The sequence below is a fragment of the Amblyomma maculatum genome, chromosome 1, assembly GCF_055883805.1.
Source record: "Amblyomma maculatum isolate TAMU_Amacu chromosome 1, ASM5588380v1, whole genome shotgun sequence".
NCBI classification, from domain to species: Eukaryota; Metazoa; Arthropoda; class Arachnida; order Ixodida; family Ixodidae; genus Amblyomma; species Amblyomma maculatum.
Window position 1 is genome coordinate 333,279,121 of NC_139344.1, and position 17,904 is coordinate 333,297,024.

At 46.6% G+C, this 17,904-nt stretch overlaps 1 protein-coding gene across 2 annotated transcripts; it reads right to left on the reverse strand.

Annotated features, from left to right (window-relative positions):
- Nucleotides 1-450: 450 nt before the first annotated feature.
- LOC146207459 (uncharacterized) lies at nucleotides 451-16,197 on the reverse strand. 2 transcript variants are annotated; one of them, XM_084587534.1, is made up of 4 exons: nucleotides 16,157-16,197; nucleotides 15,344-15,432; nucleotides 6,300-7,332; nucleotides 451-5,423 (listed from the first exon to the last, which is right to left on the reverse strand). In XM_084587534.1, exons 3-4 carry the CDS (start codon nucleotides 7,318-7,320, stop codon nucleotides 5,380-5,382), a joined length of 1,065 nt encoding a protein of 354 aa, XP_084443660.1. In that variant the 5' UTR covers nucleotides 7,321-7,332; nucleotides 15,344-15,432; nucleotides 16,157-16,197; the 3' UTR covers nucleotides 451-5,379. The 2 variants fall into 2 exon arrangements, with proteins under 2 accessions (XP_084443660.1, XP_084443657.1); XM_084587531.1 differs by having other exon boundaries at nucleotides 451-7,332.
- Between the last annotated feature and the right edge of the window lie 1,707 nt (nucleotides 16,198-17,904).

The window sequence follows — 17,904 nt, forward strand, 5'->3', positions numbered from 1 at the left end:
TACTCATCCTGGGAGGAGAAGGTATGCTTCTGTCCCCTTCTTCCTCCGCGGCGCGCTGCGTTTCGGAGCGACGCGCACGAGGTCCTCCGCGTTGTGCGATGTATGTCAGTGCAAGTTAAAAATCTTCGGCCACAGGCAGGTGGGCTTATTAGCTGCTCTAAAATGATGATCAGCACTAGAAGTCAATCAGAACATGCTGAGAATAAAACAGTCCATGATTCAAGAATATATCCTGCCAAAGAGAACACTATCTTCTGGGTGGCCGAAGCATCCAGACCATGCTGCAGGGCTGGTATTATCTGCTCCCGCATATGCGCTGAACATGTTCACAAACCACCAGCGCATGCTGAAACCACAGAATCCGGTTGCTATTGGACAATGTGTACTTGAACTTGTCACCAGTACTTTGAAACTGTTTCTATGAGTAAATCATGAGGCAAGGTGCACATGTCGATGCTTCACAGCCATTTAATTGAAAATGTTCATGTATAACAGCCGTCGGGATACACACCAATTTATAAAGGAACTTATTTGTTGTCACACAAATATGTTACAAAATGGGTCGATGCACCAAGAGCAGAGACAACTAAGGAGACTGCGTGCTCTCAGAAGTGCCAAGTGACTTTTTTTTCTCTGTGTTGGTCTGTACTATGTGAAACACCCAGTGTAAGCAGTACGTGTCAGTGGCATAAAGAGTCTTGTTGAAGTATGGTGAAATCTCGACAAAGGAGAGAGAAAATTAGTTTGAATTGTGCAAAGTTTATATTAAAAAAAAACTGACTATATTTTCCTGCATGTGATGTTGACGGAACCAGACCAGCAGTTTGAATGAAGAGAACTCGAAAAAAACAAAAACAAAAAAAAAAACAGATTCAGCTGCACAATATCGGGCTTATACAGAAGGCTCAACCAAGTGCAAGTAGCTTAGAAAGGTAGTCAGTTTTTAAGCGACAGCCTATCTTAAGAGGTCAAGGCAAACAAAATAAACCTTTCCATAGCTTCTACAGACCCTCCTCTCGATACAACAGCCAGGCTTCTTAAAGCACTTGTCATTGTTCCCAACCCTTACTTCGATACATCTTTCCTTAAAGTCAGACCAAATAAATATAACGCTTCCTGTGACAGCATTTTATTCAGCAACGGACGTTGCCTTTACTCAAAAGGCATTGAAGTCACAACCAAGTTGAATTATGGTCTCGTTACCAGGTCACCACACGAGACGTGCAAGGCATCTCGACACTGTGTAGAACCATGCTGTAACATAACTGGCATCACATTACCATCATCGTTCGCGTGATTGCAGTCTTTTAAGTGTGTTAAACTTGTCTGCTTATACAAGAAAAAATATGCGGACACCATTTGCTCACATTGCCGCTTGCCCAACATCACTGCACTTTGTGTCGCTTGCATAATAATTGAAGTTCACAATAGTTATTTGGCCAAACACAATTTTTGCATGTAACCTTGTGTCATATCAGAATAGCACAGTCTTAGATATAACAGTGAATATATACGTAAACCATTAGCTTCGCAAACTAACTGACAGCATTTCTGTCGGATACTTTCATTGCCAATTTAAATTTTGTCCAAAGATTATTTTGTTCAACGTTAAGACTCCTTTGTATACATCTTGCAACAGTTAGTGTCCTTATGAATGTTTTCTATTAGCTTATACTTAATTTCAACATACCATTTTGCAATCTGGCGATGATGTGTAATTTCTTTATAATCTCTCAAGCAATGCTCCTGCTTTTGAACTTGTCAGCGATCTGATTATTAAATAAATTCACAAGTCGGCTGAATTTTCTCGCAAGTGTTCCAACATGTAAAAGCCATGCAGTAAAATGTATTATAAACATTCGACAGTAATAAAAATATGTTTTCTTGGAAGCAAAACTATAGACTTTTTTGTGCTGCGTTGTTTACTATGGGCGCGTCATATCAGAAGTCAGCAGGGAGGCAGTTTCTTAAAAACATTTTGTCAGGCTTGAATCTACAATGAATGCAGGGGTTTACATTTGACTCCTCATCTAGAGAAAAAGAAAAGGAAAGGTGCTGCTCTGAGGTACCTATTTATCAAACGACTACAGTGTTTTAATGTCCTGGCTACGAAGCACGTCCCACATTGTTGGTAGACTACAACATACATATCATTAATGCAGGTACTCTGCAAGGAAAGCAGTCACAGTGTGCTACGTCTAGCGCAAAACAAACAAGTGGCACGTGCCTCAAAAAGAGATCCTAGCTCTAAGAGAGAATAAATCTAGTTTGCACTAGTGGCTACTTAACGTTTTTCTACATGACTATAGCTGAGCAAATAGTTGAGTATGAGTTTTGTATTCATTTGCACGGACGTCAGAAGATGGTTACGAACTACTATAGAAGTGCTACAGGCATCCATATGCTCTCTTCAATAAGAATCGCAGAACCTGTTCTGTCTTGCTGAGAACATTACCAAGTTGTGAAGAAACACCCATAAAATCAGAACCACTCTGCCATGCATGGACTCATATGGCTAGAATACGGTGCAGCAACAACTGCAGTAAATGACACCTCCTCACAAATAATACCAACCTTTTAAACTAAGCTGCACTGCTCTGCCAGAGTAAGAGAAATTATACATTTTTACTGATGCTATAAGATCGTGAACTCTGCAATGATGTCATTGTTGCAGTAATAAACTCTCTGTTGGAATGAAAACAATAACTCTGACTTTCAGGGTGGCTTACAAGGTGAGGGTGCAAACTGTTCTGCGGTTTATGTCTTTGGCACACACAATAGTACAATATCTCATTGCTGTTGAGGTGCTTTGCTTCTTGCCATCTACCAATGGGCAATTGGCAAAATTATTTTTTCTAGCCGAACATCACACAATAACGTTTGGTTTTTATGTCACCCGCAGCACGTGCTCATATCGATCCAATGAACCATACTGCTTAAAAACGGAATTGTATGCTGTCTACCCTGAAAGGAACGGTTGATGACACGACTTCACAAAAAGTCCATTAAGCATGCACATTGTCACAATGTTTCATTCCTTATCATCTTACAATATGCAACATGAACTGATACCTCATACCTGCTTCTGGCAAATGGAGGAACACATCTTCCTTTACATCGTGTGTGACCAAGGTTTGAAACTATCTGCCATATACTACTGTTCATACTCATAAACCTCATAACTGTATGTACATCTAAAATAACCAGTTCAACTTGACAAAATTGCATTAAAGAGACTACAGAAATGTTAATTTAACAATCTGGCAATAAAAATAATGCAGCAGTGGAGACAACTACGTGCAGCACTAATATTGGGCAACCAAACTAAACCTTACAAAAATATCAATGCACAGTCCATAGGCTGTCCATGGACAACAAAAAAAAAACTATTTCAAAGGAAAGGCCAGCACAGGCAAGTTCAGGAGGCATTTCATATACTGAAGGGCACACAGGTTCATAATACCAGCATAAGCTCCAAATATCAATGACAAAAGAAACCACGCTTATCAATTACATTTTCTTCATGGGCAAGACAAAAAATTGATTAGAATGGTTGCCAGTCACTTTATGAACGCTCTTGAAAATAGTGTGCAAACCACACAGTGATGAAGTGAGCCATTTCAGGAAACATCCATACTTCGGCCTGAAGTATGTGTCCAATCTAACAATGAATTTCAGCTGTGTAGGTACACATTCAAGACACAGTGCACAAGACTCTCCTCAGAGTACAAAAGGGAAACCATGATACCAGGTACAATGTCATACATGATATATGTTCCAGCAAGGAATCACAATATAACCAACCGAAACCATGGCAGAACTTCACGATGTAGAGGATTCGGTGGTCACAGAGCTCAGAACACTATCGCAGTGCATAAACCTTAATCCAGGCTTTGTCAAGAGAGAATCAATCGCGCTATATAGCAGAGGCATCGTGATGCATCGCTACGTTAGCTGTAACTTTGCGTGACCTTCTTTTCGACCGTACATATGTTTGTCATTATGAAGATCATGCACTGCTTTGCACACCTCACTACATATACTCGTCCAAGGTGTAAATAAACTCTGCTGACTTTGTTCTGGGAAGGAAACTGTGAACCATGAGATTACGTACGATGACTGCTGCTCGTGTGCATGCCAAGCAGCATCGAGCAGCAAGGAACGTTGGAATGCAGTTTTTGTGCCAAAGGCATGCAAGAACCTGGCACATAACGTTAACTTAAAACAAAAAACAACCAAGCAACCATGATGACCAGAGTATAAAAATGGCAAAGTTGAAGCGTGCAACTACAACAAGCTCCAGACAGGTCTGGAGGTGCCTAGCTGGAGAACTTTGCAAAAAGCAGGAGCACATTCATTTGAAAAAAAAAAAAAAGTCGCTGCACACTAGTATATGTTTAGCTATGCAGCGATAAAAGTCAGGAGTACTGCAGTGTTCTCCCGTATAAATGCTTAGAACAGGATAGGAAGAGAGCAAGAAATGTCAAGGACCTGAGATTCCACCAGCTCAAATGCTATGCTGCAAAAGATTAGGGCCGATGCATAAACAAACATGAGTTTAAACCAATTATGCTTGGAAGCTTTGATCTGTCAGTGAAAGGCAACAGCAGATTAAAGAGTGTGCACTGCTCAGGCTGAGTCGAATAAAATTTGTACCACATAGTGCTGCGTCAAGGTTTCTCAAATGCAGCACAGTTTACAATAAAATAGTTAACTGGAAACAAAGCTAGAAGTTGTCTTCTTTTTTGTTTTCTCCCTCTTATGAAAACTGTCCCCCACATTTCACAGAACCCTTTATAAATGACGGGAAAAAAGGAACAAATATGCCTTGAGACTTCATTTCTCACAAGATTAATATGCAAGATGAAGTAACAAGCAGTGCTGAGGTTAGCAGAGCCAATGAGGAGCAAAAAAACTTAGACAAGGCCACTTATAAATAATGAAGAGAAAGCTCCAAACTGAAGCCAAACATAAAAAAATGAAAACCTCTGCCATGATGATACAGCTTGAACACATTTTCAATCATCAACTTGCTAGAACCATAATGGCAAACCAAAATGATAACCTCAATGCAGGGCCAACTTCAGCATTTGCGATTGGCTGCAGGGTGTAAACAAAGGTGTGATATATGAGGGGCATACTCCTTTTGTGACTAGAAAAACAAATCACACAAGGGGAAAAAGCAACATTGAAGGCCCACAGCAGTAAATGCTTATGTACACAACAAGTGCCACAAATAATTGATTACATGGTAATTAATCACATGGGCAAACACGAAAGCAGAGAAATAGTTTACAGCTATTCCCAACGGCACTTAAGACTTTATAAAGCTACCAGAACTGCCAATATAATACTCACTTCTTATCAAAATGTGGACAGTTATGGTCCAATCTTTTTCATGTAATTTCCCCTTTGTTGAGAATCTGCATTTAGAAAAAAAAAGTGGCAATCAGTCGTTTTGGCCTTGAGAAAAACCAGAGCAGTAAGTATACATGTACACAAAGAACCAAATGTAGGCCAGACACAAATGATCTAACTGCATTGTTGTGCAGCATTGTATTGCTGATGGGAATATCCATAATAAAAAGATCTAACAGCCATGAATGCAGTACCACCCATAGTTTTCATTTGTATTTGGGTCCAGTTTTACCAATATGAACATTGTAATAAAGGCAAATATTTGAGTTATGAGTTACTATAGAATCGTGCATTAGGGCAATAACTACAGAACTCAGCATTGCTATGCGGTGTTCTTCAAAACATACTACAGTTGCGAATTCCTGATCTGCATGCCTTAAATGTGGTTCAAGTAGATGGAAACAGTATGGCTTTGCCAGTAATAGAAGCTGCTGGAATACAGCAAGCTACAGTTGCTCTGGTCACAAGCATTCTGTATTTTTCATTGCTTTGCTGTGGCAAAGGCCATCTTTGCAATCCAGTACACTAATGTTTCCGCATCATATGTGACCGATGTGACATTAACCTCTATTTTCTACCAAAGGCAATTTTGCATTATTCGACAGACCGCTGCATTACATTAAAAAGACAACACAATGTACATTCAAAATGGCAAAGCCAACCATACAGACCACATTGTACAGCTGGAAACAGGCCTTCATATCATTTTCAGCATGCACTCTATACGCCGTGCAGACAGCATCATCAATGCTGCCTTCCTCTGCAAGATGCCACACAGGCAGTGCGCTGCTCAAGGTCAGAGCGCAACCCTTGCAGTGAGTGAAGCAGCATGAGCCTGCGAAACTGCATCAACTCGCGATGGAGCCGAATACGCTGCTCACGTGAAGCCTGCTCCTCAACACGGGCTTCATGCATCTTCTGCTGCACAAGGACCCTCTGGGCTCGCAACCGGCGCACTTTGTCGGCCAGAGTCTCGGTCCTTTGTAGTTGAGAGGAACACTCAGACAGGGGTGTAGTGGTGCAGCTTCCGGGGTCACAGGCAGAGTCGGTCTGTGGGGTTTCAGCAGCCTTCACTACCGTCACCACGTCGCTGCTGTCCTCCGACTGGAGGAAGTCCTCCGAGTACGCCTCGTCATCGCTGCTGGCGCTGCTGTCATTGTCGCTGATGCGAGTGCCGAACAGCGAACGGCCACATGCCTGGCGACGCTGTAGCCTCGCCGACTCGGGTCGCCTCGTCACCGCAGACGCCAAGCGCAGGTCGCTGGACCCGATGAGCGGTGACGGCCGCCGGTCCAGCGTGGATGACGTGCGAGGCCGGAGTGGAGAGGCGCCGAGTAGCGAGACCGCGTAGGGGCTGCGCGCGGGCGGCAGGGATCCCAGCGAGGCCCAATGGCCACCCCGCCAGGAAGGCTCGTGCAAAAGCAGCGGCGTCACGTCTCCGGGCTCGGAGCCCTCGGAGCCGGTGGAGGAGCGCGAGCCGGCCCAGCCGGAGTCGGCCGAGCTGCTTCCGCAGGGGCTTCGCGGAGACGCGATCCACGGGTTGGTCTTTATGCGACTGCGCTGGCGAGGCGAGTTGGCGTCTGCCGGTGACACGGGAGCTTGGTCCAGGAAGCTGGTGCGGATGTGCACCACTGGAAGCTTGGACAGACTGCAGGCTTGCGGTTGCAGGGACACCGTCGCCGCGGCCTTCGAGTGGGCCTCGGGGCGGCCCGAGTCGCCGGGCCGAGAGCAGCTCTGCTCTCCGCTGCGTAGTCTCGGGGTCGCCGTCGAAGGAGAGGCGCGAGCGAGATTCTCAGATGGGCCATCTCCGCAACGGGGAGATCCTTGTTGCTTGGTGGGCGTCTTCTTGGCCTTCTTGCGTGACCGGCCGATGTGCACCTCGACCCAGCGGATGAGCTTCATGGTCGCCTTCCTCTGCGGGTAAAGACATCGTAGCACTTATAATTACTCGCTGAATTTCTTGCACAGGGAGTGAAATCAAACTGTGTTGGGCCAGGCTTCGAGAGTCACTAGAATCACTGGAAAATTTTCAGAGTACCGCAAAGGTGCCCGCGGGCGCCATTTTCCTTTCAGACCACTGGGCCCAGCCGCTGTCTGAACGCACAAAAACAAGAAAGTTCTGGCACGTTAATTTACAACAGTGCCAACAGTGATTGTATGGTCACTAACTTTAATACTGCATTCAGTAATCGATGGGAAAAAATAAGTGTGTAGGTGGATTGGTGAAAACTGCAGGTCGCCTGCACACGCAATGTCCTCGGCCGTCGGTCTGGATCACCTTGTGTTCTAAGCGCAGCGCGCAGTGGTGTTACAACATTATAAAGTGACTGTGTGAAAGAGCATGTCTGCGAAGATCTCAGTGACATGTGTATATAGCCAAGTCGTGGAGAATGCCGCACGTGTGTCGACGCCGCTGCGCCAGACATTGAAGATGGGGTGTGGAATTTGATTACGCTCTGAAACTATGACTCGCTTTGTATAAGCGACATAAAGTGAAGAAGCTGGTTCGCCGAGACATCTTAAACAAACCAACATATGCATTGATTTCGCTGCGCCAAGAGCGCCGAGTCACCCGAGTGGGCTGCCTTGTTGAAACGCATACGCTTGTGTGACCTTAATTCTTTTGCAGCGCCGTCACCAAGTGAAGAATTTGTTTATTTGGTTGTTTGTTTGTTTGGTTTAACGTCCCAAAGCGACTAAGGCTATACGCCGTAGTGGAAGACTCTGTAAATTTTGACCACTGGGGTTCTATAAAGGTGCACTGACATTGCACAGCACACGAACTCCACTCCGTTTCGCCTCCATCGAAATGCAGCCGCCGGAAGTTGGGTTCAAACCCGGGTACTCCGGCACAGCAGTCGGACATCTTAACCACTGCGCCACCACGGCGGGGTCAAGTGAAGGAAAAGTAGAAGTAACGTGCTGGTCTCGCTAATTTTCATCATGAAAAAAAAAAAAAATGTCGGGTCTGCTATATATCATCTCTCTTCACACGGTTTCGAAGACACTGCACTTTTCATTTGCTAGATGGTACCAATTATGTGATTTCATCGTCGTCCCCCTTGTGCCGCCCATTTGGCAGAACCCCGCCGATTATCTGACATCAGAAATCAGTACGACATAGTACATTGCTTTCATGTGTGCTTGACACACACTGGCCAATAGTTACCAGTTGAGGACACACAACCAATCTATTGTGCCAGGTATTCTAGTCGATGTAACATAATATACTAACCTGTGCTAGTCTGCTGGGAGCCGCAACAGCAGTTAACTAAAAATAAATAGCTAATAAATTTGCGCAGATAAATTGCAGGTGCATTCATATTAACAATAAAAATCCAAAAAGAAGGGATGCGGGTGCACATCGATCCGCACACGAGCATGCGACTGGACGAATGCAAGAGTAGATAAGTATTTATGCGCAACTGAATATAGATGTTTCTTACCAGTTGGCTAAATATTTCACTTAAGCTGATGGTAGACTGTGCAAAATTTCACAATTAAAAAAGTCGTCGTTTGACATATTGGTCGTTTTGTAGTCATGCTGAGTCATGCCTAGTCATTGTAGTTATTACCACTCATAGCTAAGCACTTTTACTCATTCCCTATCAGTTGCGGTCATTTCAAGCCATTGTTTGACGCATTCATAGTTTCGTAGTCATGAGTAATGCTAGTCACTGCAGTCATTAATACTCGCAGCTACATATTGGTACATTTGACATATTGGTCAGTTGTGGTCATTTCAGGTTGTTGTTTGACATATTTGTTGTTTATTCATAGTCATGATGAGTCATGCCTAATTATTGCAGTCATTATTACTCATAGCTAAGCATTTTAACTCATTTCCAATCAGTTGCAGTCACTGCAAGTCGCACTTGACATATTGGTCATTACAAGTCATTTTAGTCATTATTATTCATCACTATTAGTGATTAGCCTATTAGTCATTAATCTTATCGATGTCTAACTTTTATTTATTACCTATCACCATCAATCGTTTTCATTCTTAATCCTCCTCCTCACACGTCCGCTATTTGCGAGTGACGTGTACAGATGCGACGCAGAGGTCACGCGCACAGCTCCCGCGCACAAATTTTCGCTCCGTGAGCCTAGAAAGACTTTCAGCTTAAACTATGAAACCAGTAAACCATGGTATCTCGCACAAATGCACGAATCTTTTATAGCATGAATGTTTCCCGGCCTATTCCGTGAATCCACAGTGACCGCTTCTGTGAACCAGTTTTTCTTCCCGGAACAAAAAAAAAAAGAAAAAGAAAGCTCCTTTCCTGACTCCGTGCTCGTGCTTATAATTTTCTTCTCAAGTCTCAGAGCCTGCCAACAAGCGCTCTTTGAAAGCAATGTTCGTGGCGATCGTTTTTCAGGACCTAAAGCGGCGAGCAGTGACGACAGTGTATCAGTTAATCATAATTCCTCGCTTTACGCGCGCAAAGCCGGCGCTCTTCGCCAGTGGAGTTTCTCATTTCTTGCTTTTTCGGTTCTCCGGCTGGCAAAGAGGCTGGTTGGAAACGTGTTTACCGGTGCTTTGGAAAGCGAGGAATTATGATTAGCTGATAGACTGTCGTCACTGCTCGCCGCTTTAGGTCCTGAAAAACGATCGCCGCGAACATTGTTTTCAAAGAGCGCTCGTTGGCAGGTTCTCCTCCTGCTCCGTGTGCACGTGCGGCGACCTGGCACGCGCTCCAGCGCGGGCGCGCTGCGCGGGAGACAACCTGGGCCAGGGGGCGCTGCGCCGCTTTGTCCTCTATCACAGCTGCTGTTCATGCTTTATATAATAAACCTGGAACGGAGGATACAAGACAGTAACCTAGGTTTTAACCTGTCATATAGATTAGGTGGAAAGGCGGTAGAGCAGCGCCTCCCCGGTTTGATGTATGCAGACGATATTGTGCTGCTAGCTGAGAGTCTGGAAGAATTGCAAACTCTAGTTAAGTATTGCAGAGACGAAGGGGGCGCTCTAAGCTTCAGTTTGAACGCAGTTATGTCGGGTCTGATGATTTTCAACGGCTTAACTGATCAGGGTCTTAAAATGCAAGGCCATGAAATACCCAGAGTAGCAGAATATAAATATCTGGGGGTATGGGTAAACGAAGGATTGACATACATTGGAAAGCATGATCAATCACTTAAGGCCAAAGAGCGAAGGAATGCTGGGATAATGAAGCATAGGGCATTGTGGGGATACGACAGGTATGATGTCTTGAGGGGTATTTGGAAAGGAATTATGGTGCCCGGACTTACTTTCGGAAATGAGGTTTTGTGCCTAAAATCAGAGGTACAGTCGACATTAAATATAAATCAGAGAGCCGTTGGACGATTAGCACTAGGTGCCCACGGCAAAGCCACAAATGAGACGGTACAGGGAGATATGGGCTGGGCATCTTTCGAAGTACGGGAAGCTCAGAGTAAAATATTATATGAGGAACGCCTGAGGAAATTGGACAGTAACAGACGGGCAGCTAAATTATTTGAATTAAGTATGTATTTAAGTATGCTTAAGTATTAAGTATAAGTATGCTTAAGTATAAATTAAGTATTTAAGTATGCTAGTCACAAGGACAGAGAAATAAAGAGCATTAAGCAACAGGTGAAAAACACAGAAGGTAAAAATTGGATAAATTCGATGGAAAAGAAAGAGAGTGTGAAATTATACCGAAAGTGGAAAATGCGGTTTCATCGACTCACCAGCAGAGTGAAGAAATGATCTACTGTCTGGAAATGCAGAATTCACAAAAAGATATGCGGAGCTCAGCTACTGCCGACATCGATCGTCGCCTTATGAAAGCAATGGCGTCGCAACCTGACCATAGAGAAGCACAAGCAAATGCGCACTCCGATCCAAGTAAGAAGCGGAGGCCTGGTGGCTCCTTCTTCCTTTGCGGAAGGGGACGCTTAACCTTTTGGGTAAGCGAATGCCACGTGAAGACCACTGGATAACCCCTCAAAGCATAATGTGTTTGCTGAGCGTTTACGTGTCACTACCTACGCGTATGCGCGCCGTTTCCTGCCACCTCCCGCATCCAAATCAGTCATTTCATCGCCACTGGACACGGCCAGCTTCCATTACGTCTCCCCATAAGTCTGAATTTCGCTTTGACCGCAACGGCACAGTTTCTATATTTATTCATTGATGGTTAGAGATCAGTGACACTCCGATAGGCCTTGCGAGGATGATTCCGATGAGAATATATCATGCTAATTCAAACGTCTTGCAAATGGCCTCAGCATCCTTCAGAAAAGCTCGTCCGCAGATAGCCAGGCCCTGACTGTGACGTCTGCGGGCATACAGACTACTCTGAAACGAGGCGCACCTATTGCACGCACGGGCCTTTTTCCCCCACCACGCCCCAGCGGAGGCGTGAAGGCAATGACACCGCGACAACTCTTCGATGGAGCAGTTAAACGCCTCAGCGGGCACTTCAGCGATACGGCCTGCCGCGCACATTCAGCCGGCTCCCTTTATAATAAAAGCTCTACGCCTCGATACACGTCAGGCTGCTCACCTTTAAAGCGGCCGAAGAAAGGACACAAACGCAGCCAAGTGAGTCCGTCATCGCGCCATCCCCGTCGGAAGCGAGAAAGAGTTCATGCAAACAGCACTGGGAGTACAGGCAGGCAGTGGGAATACGGGCAGTGTTCGGGCAGATAACATTGTATCGGCACTTTTTTTCTTGGCGCAGTATCACCGGGCGGCTTACGATTATGTCACTCCTTGCACGGCGCGAGTGCAAAATCAAGATTTCTATCCTTCCTGTTTCGGCGAATGATGGGCACAAGATTTCTCAGTATCAGGTATGGGACAATCAAAACAGGTTTTAGAAACAGCTCTAGGAGCAGGAAAATATGCGTTTTGGAGCAGCTATGGATCAGAAAATGTGCGTTCTGGAGCATCTATAGAGCAGAAACGTAATCATTCTCAGCATTCCTGGAGCAACTTGAAAGCACGCTGTCGAATTTTCCTTAAATCACCTGCTTAAACAAAAGCCCCGCCGCGTTATGAGGCTACTTCAGAGCACGAACTGTGAACAGCGTGTGACCAGCGCCCACTTTAAGCGCACTGGAAGAAGAACATATACTTAGTCTCACAAGACACCTGCAACATTGGCGGGAGTGACAGTAGGAGCACAATTCTCTATTACAGTGCGCAGGGGCGAGAAGAGCACAATTGAAGTATGGATGCAAGCGAAGGGAATATGGAATATGCGGGCGCGTGACGCTATCCACAAATACAAATAAAAGACTAATGATGCGCTAAGCAGTGTTCGAAACTGCGCGACTGGCGCCGATGCGCGCACCTGATCGCAGCCACGGGATGGCGTAAAGTTAAGGAATCCGAAACTATATATCCAATCGTCAAAACCATCGACCTGTCAGTGCCCGGACATGTCGCCTGCCAACTGTACTTCCTGCCAGAGCCACACTATAGTAAGGAGGATCGTGATTTATGCTGCCCAAGTCGTCAGAAGCGACGTAGCTTAAAGTCTCGCTTCTCAGGATCCATAGCCCTCTCATCTTAGAGGCGGAGCCGCGTTTGCAGCGCTTGCCAATTCGACTATGACAAGTGTTCTCATAATACCATCGACACATCAGTTTTCAGCCATGTCACCTGCCAGCTAAGACCAGCCGGGGGCATCTTCAAAGGTCAAAATTAGTCAATGCCTCGGAGACATCTCTCCCGTTTTTCTGATTCGCCCCGTGACGTAATGCATGCGCACTAATTGTGTTACCGTCCCGAAGCCGACACATGGACTACGAGGGTCGACGTATCGGAGGGCCGTGGAATAATTTAGTCAGCCTGTACTTGTTACATCGCGCCGCACACTGGCGCGTTCCGCATTTCGCCTCCTCGATACGCGGCCGAGATTAAACGCGAGGCCTCCGGCTCGTTAGCCAAACGCCATAACGACTGGGCCACTGCTGAATAGTTACGTACCTTCAGTACTCTCTGCTATTCTATCGCTCGCAGAAGTTCGCACGATTGTGTCAAGTGCACACTTAAAAGTCCCGCTGGGTGGAGCAGATTGCACGCGATTTCATGAAAGGGATTAAAAACCGCATGAGCTCGGTCACAGTGCAGCGGATGGTAGCTTGAAGACGTTTTGAAAGAAGAAAAATTCGTCTTGGTGAAAAAACTCGACCTCGGGCCTACCGCCCTAGAGAGTCGCCCACAGCGCTAATTAGGGGCGGTATGTATACCAGTTACGTAGATGCGTACATCACAGTAGCATTTCTTTTAAAACGAACCTTAAAGGGACTATGAAATGGTTATAACGGTGACTTATAAACGTTTTGAATGTGTAGAGCGAATGCTTCCGAGCGTTCCCCCAAAGTACAACTCCTTGGAACAAAGGCAGCGATTTATTATTGATTTTTAAAAATTGCGTTTTCTGAAATTCGCGGGCTGCTCGGTTCTAGCGTGGAGGTGAGATTTGGAACTATTCTGCCGCGAGTACCTGCGTCACAACTACCGAGTGACAGGCCACAACAGGCTGCCATTGGCTGCAGCCGCGACGGGCACTACGTCACGGACACACTTCCGGTACCTGCGAAAGCCTTCTGCTTGAGTGCTGCATGCACTGCATGCGTGAACCCCTGAGCTTGGCGCTTCGGTTCGCGATGCTAATCGAGATGGTGGTGGCGTCTGACTGAAAGTGCGCGTCGGCGCCGAAATGCGAAAAGAGCACCACACTAAAAGCACTATAGCCGCACGGATTGTACACTTCTGCTTCAGATCATATTTCAGGAGCAGCATATAAAATAGGCAGCGTCAACCTTCGTGTACCGACCGCCGGTGCAGCAGCGTACTGTATGTAGTCCCATCTCGTCTTTGCAGCATCGACCATTTGTACGGTGTGTTGATAATTAAATGGAACGTGCGTCAAAAAAGGTCTGCCCTCAGCTGCATCGCGAAAGCACACAAATTCACACCGGTTAAGAGCAGCACCGGATGCCGCCAGGTTACCGCAGAGATGCCGTCCGCGAGCGCTGCAGCCGACTGCACTTCGGTCGTTGCGTTGCTCCCATGGTCGTCGCTACGCCTTGGTTGTTTGGCATCGAAGCCACGGCGGACGGCATTTTGGAATCGGCCGTTTCGCTGCCTCTCCAGGGTAGCCGCTCGCGTGCTCCTGTGCGCGATTCTTGCGTGTAGCTGCGGAAATCGGTGACAACCTGCGTTGTCGAACTGCATGTGCTAAGCTGCTCAGCCGATGTTTTGCGCCGTCAATTCTGGCTCGAACGATGCGCGTACACGAGATAAAACACACGTGCACGTTACTCACTGGCACTTCCTAAACCATGTGCGAAAGTTCTAAAAAAAAAAAAAAAAAATCTTAAAATTCGCGGACGAATAATTCGTGCTTACCTGTAATCCGATATCCAAACTTTGTAGCGATCCAAACCGTGCTCTTGCCGATGATATGTGTACATTCCATTCTTTATGCACCACAAGAGATGTCTCTCGCCGACCACCATGAAATCGCTCCTGGCTAAAAACATGTTTGCACGCCCGTCTGCCAGCATCTATACAGAGTAGTAGTTGCTATTGGTTGCTATCGCGTTGACTCCGCGAGGAGACCGGCCGCCGTTGGTCAAACCGCAGAAGACGGTACCAAACATCGGAGACTGACCAAAACATCATATACTATTCTCAACGTGACGCAAAGAAACGCAGATCGCCGGCTCGGAGCCCGGTTGATAGCTCGACTGAAGCAACTTCGCGAAACGAGTCACAGCTTCGTGTGAGACTTCCTGATGTTCTTAAGGGAGCTGAAAACACTCACGGTACCTTTCCCGTCGACAAGGTCGACCGACCACACACAGCGTGCCCTGCTCATACGTACTGGACTCTCGCTAGATGCTATACAGGAGGGAAAAATAAAAGCCAGAAGCACATATGGACAAGACGTACTCTTCAGTGTTCACGCCGCAGAGTTATTCCGATTCCTGCCGACTTCGGTCGCCCCGTCCTGGCAGCGAAACCCGGTCAGGCGGCATCGCCTGGAAAGGAAATGTGAAAGAAATTGCCATCTGATATCCCTCTAACGTCACGAAACGGATAAGCAGTGACTCAATGAACCATCAGCAGGGCAAAGAACTCTACCCAACGACCTCCGATTAGCCACGCCATGAGCCAACCAAGGTTGCTCCCTAAATTCCAGCTAATTTCCTAACTTGACCACTTCACCTCATACTTTCTGCCACGCCCTATAGGGTAATTTTGCTTCCCCTTGGATCTACTTTGTTACCCCTAGCAAACGCTCGGTTACCTTTTCCCTGAATTATGAATCCCGGGCAAGCCCATTTCCTATGTTTTATAAAACAAGTCTGTACTATCACCTGTGTTCTATTTTGGCCATTCAGCGTCAATTCCGTCGCCTTTTTTTTCTCTCTCTCTCTACAGCTCACTGCACTGTCATCGGTCTAATTTTAAGCCGAAAGAGAGCGCCTCAATCTATCTTATACACGTTTGAAAAGCCAAGACACTTTCTAGACACTAGGAGCGATCCTGAATTGAAAGCCGTGCGAGGGTGCTCTTATCGGTCTCTCTCGAGCTGCATGCATATGCAAAACGGAAACAGCGACGCATGTCAGCATTCACGGAACAGGCACAGCGCGGCGCCAGCCGAGTGGCTGCTTCCCGTGCAAGAAGGAAATCACCGTGCAATGTGTACGAGGCCATTTAGATAAGCTGCCTATCTTTCTTGAACGCGAAATCACTCACCGGTGCTCCACGAAGGGGCTCCATGCACCTGCTGCTCGCTCGGCTTTTGGAGGCTGCAAAACACGAGACAATACATTTACTTAACTCTTGGTCACACCGACTCCACCCAGCTGCGTTGTCCTTCCCGCTGTAGTGTAGTTGCTGCGTAGTTGCGACTGAAGGAAGAAGGTAAAGAAAATGCACGGGCCTGCTACTGGCTCTGTAGCTGAGCCACCTCCGCTGCCTCGTGCGGGTAGAAGAGAAAATAGAGAAGAAATAAAAAGAGGAGGGGGAGAAAGACGCGCGTCTCAACAGCCGTCGTCCACCACCGAAGCGGTGTCGGGTGCAATGACGGCCTACAACAGATAAAAGCGGTAGTACAAGCAAGGAACTCGGAAATGCAGCTCGGAACAAGCGTCAGCGCCGAAAACGACGCGAAAAATTGGAGGGACGCAATAGCGCCTTTAACGCCGCCTTTTCATTCTGCGAATTTTTACGTGAAGCGTGCACAGCTCGTTCGGCCGAAAAGGCGTCGAAGTCGCCGCAGTTTCGAGAAAAACGCGTCGAAAAAAAAAAATATTTCGTATTAAACTTGTGACTCAACATTTCAGCGTGGTGTCGTGCGATTTCGCTTCCCATTAGTATCCATGTGCTATAGACAAGTTTTAGTCTACGACTGGGATTCGGAGGGGCCTCCAACTGTAACAGTATTCCGTTCACTGCAAGGGGGGATGGAGGTGGTGGGTGAAGGATGGCAGTTCCTGGCCCTACGGGGCTGGGGCGGTAGGTCAACGCCGCTTGCGGCGGGGGCTAGCCAGCCACTGATTTTTATCTGTTGTAGGCCGTCATTACACCCGCCACCACTTCGGTGGTGGTGGACGACGGCTGTTGTTGTGGCGCACGTCTTTCTCTCCCTCCTCTTTTTTTTTCTTTTCTATTTTCTCTTCTGTCCGCACGAGACAGCGGAGGTGGCTCAGCTACAGAGCCAGTAGCAGGTCCGTACATTTTCTTTTCTTTCTTCCTACAGCCACAACAACAACAACACTGCAAGCGTAGATGTCACACATATCCACGCGTCTGAACATAACCGTTTTATAACGGCACTAACGTCCGACTCAATCGACAGGGCATCATATATGTGACGTCATATCAGAGTAAGTGAGAAAGAGGAAGTACTGCGGGGCTGAAAATTGTGTGGACGAGTGCCATTACAATTTATTTTAAAAAACTGATTTATTTATAGGAAGGGAAAGACGCGGTAACTGTCTCACTTGTTTTCTGTGGACACCGCAACCGCGCCGTAAGGGAAGGGAGGAAGATGGGAGTGAAAGTAGAAAGGGAGAAAGAGGAGCCGTAGTGGAGGGCTACGGAGTAATTTCGACCACCTGGGGATCTTTAACGTGCGCTGACATCGCACAGCACACGGACGCCTCTTCGTTTCGCCTCCATTAACTGATTTATTTATAGGAAGGGAAAGACGCGGTAACTGTCTCACTTGTTTTCTGTGGACACCGCAACCGCGCCGTAAGGGAAGGGAGGAAGATGGGAGTGAAAGTAGAAAGGGAGAAAGAGGAGCCGTAGTGGAGGGCTGCGGAGTAATTTCGACCACCTGGGGATCTTTAACGTGCGCCGACATCGCACAGCACACGGACGCCTCTTCGTTTCGTGCGCTGACATCGCACAGCGCACGGACGCCTTTTCGTTTCGCCTCCATTTTACCCTCAGGGTACAGAGAGAGAGAGAGAGAGAGAGAGAGAGAGAGATACAAC

Excerpts from the sequence above, each read along its gene's own strand:
- LOC146207459 (XM_084587531.1), bottom strand. The coding sequence starts at position 7,320 with ATGAAGCTCATCCGCTGGGTCGAGGTGCACATCGGCCGGTCACGCAAG.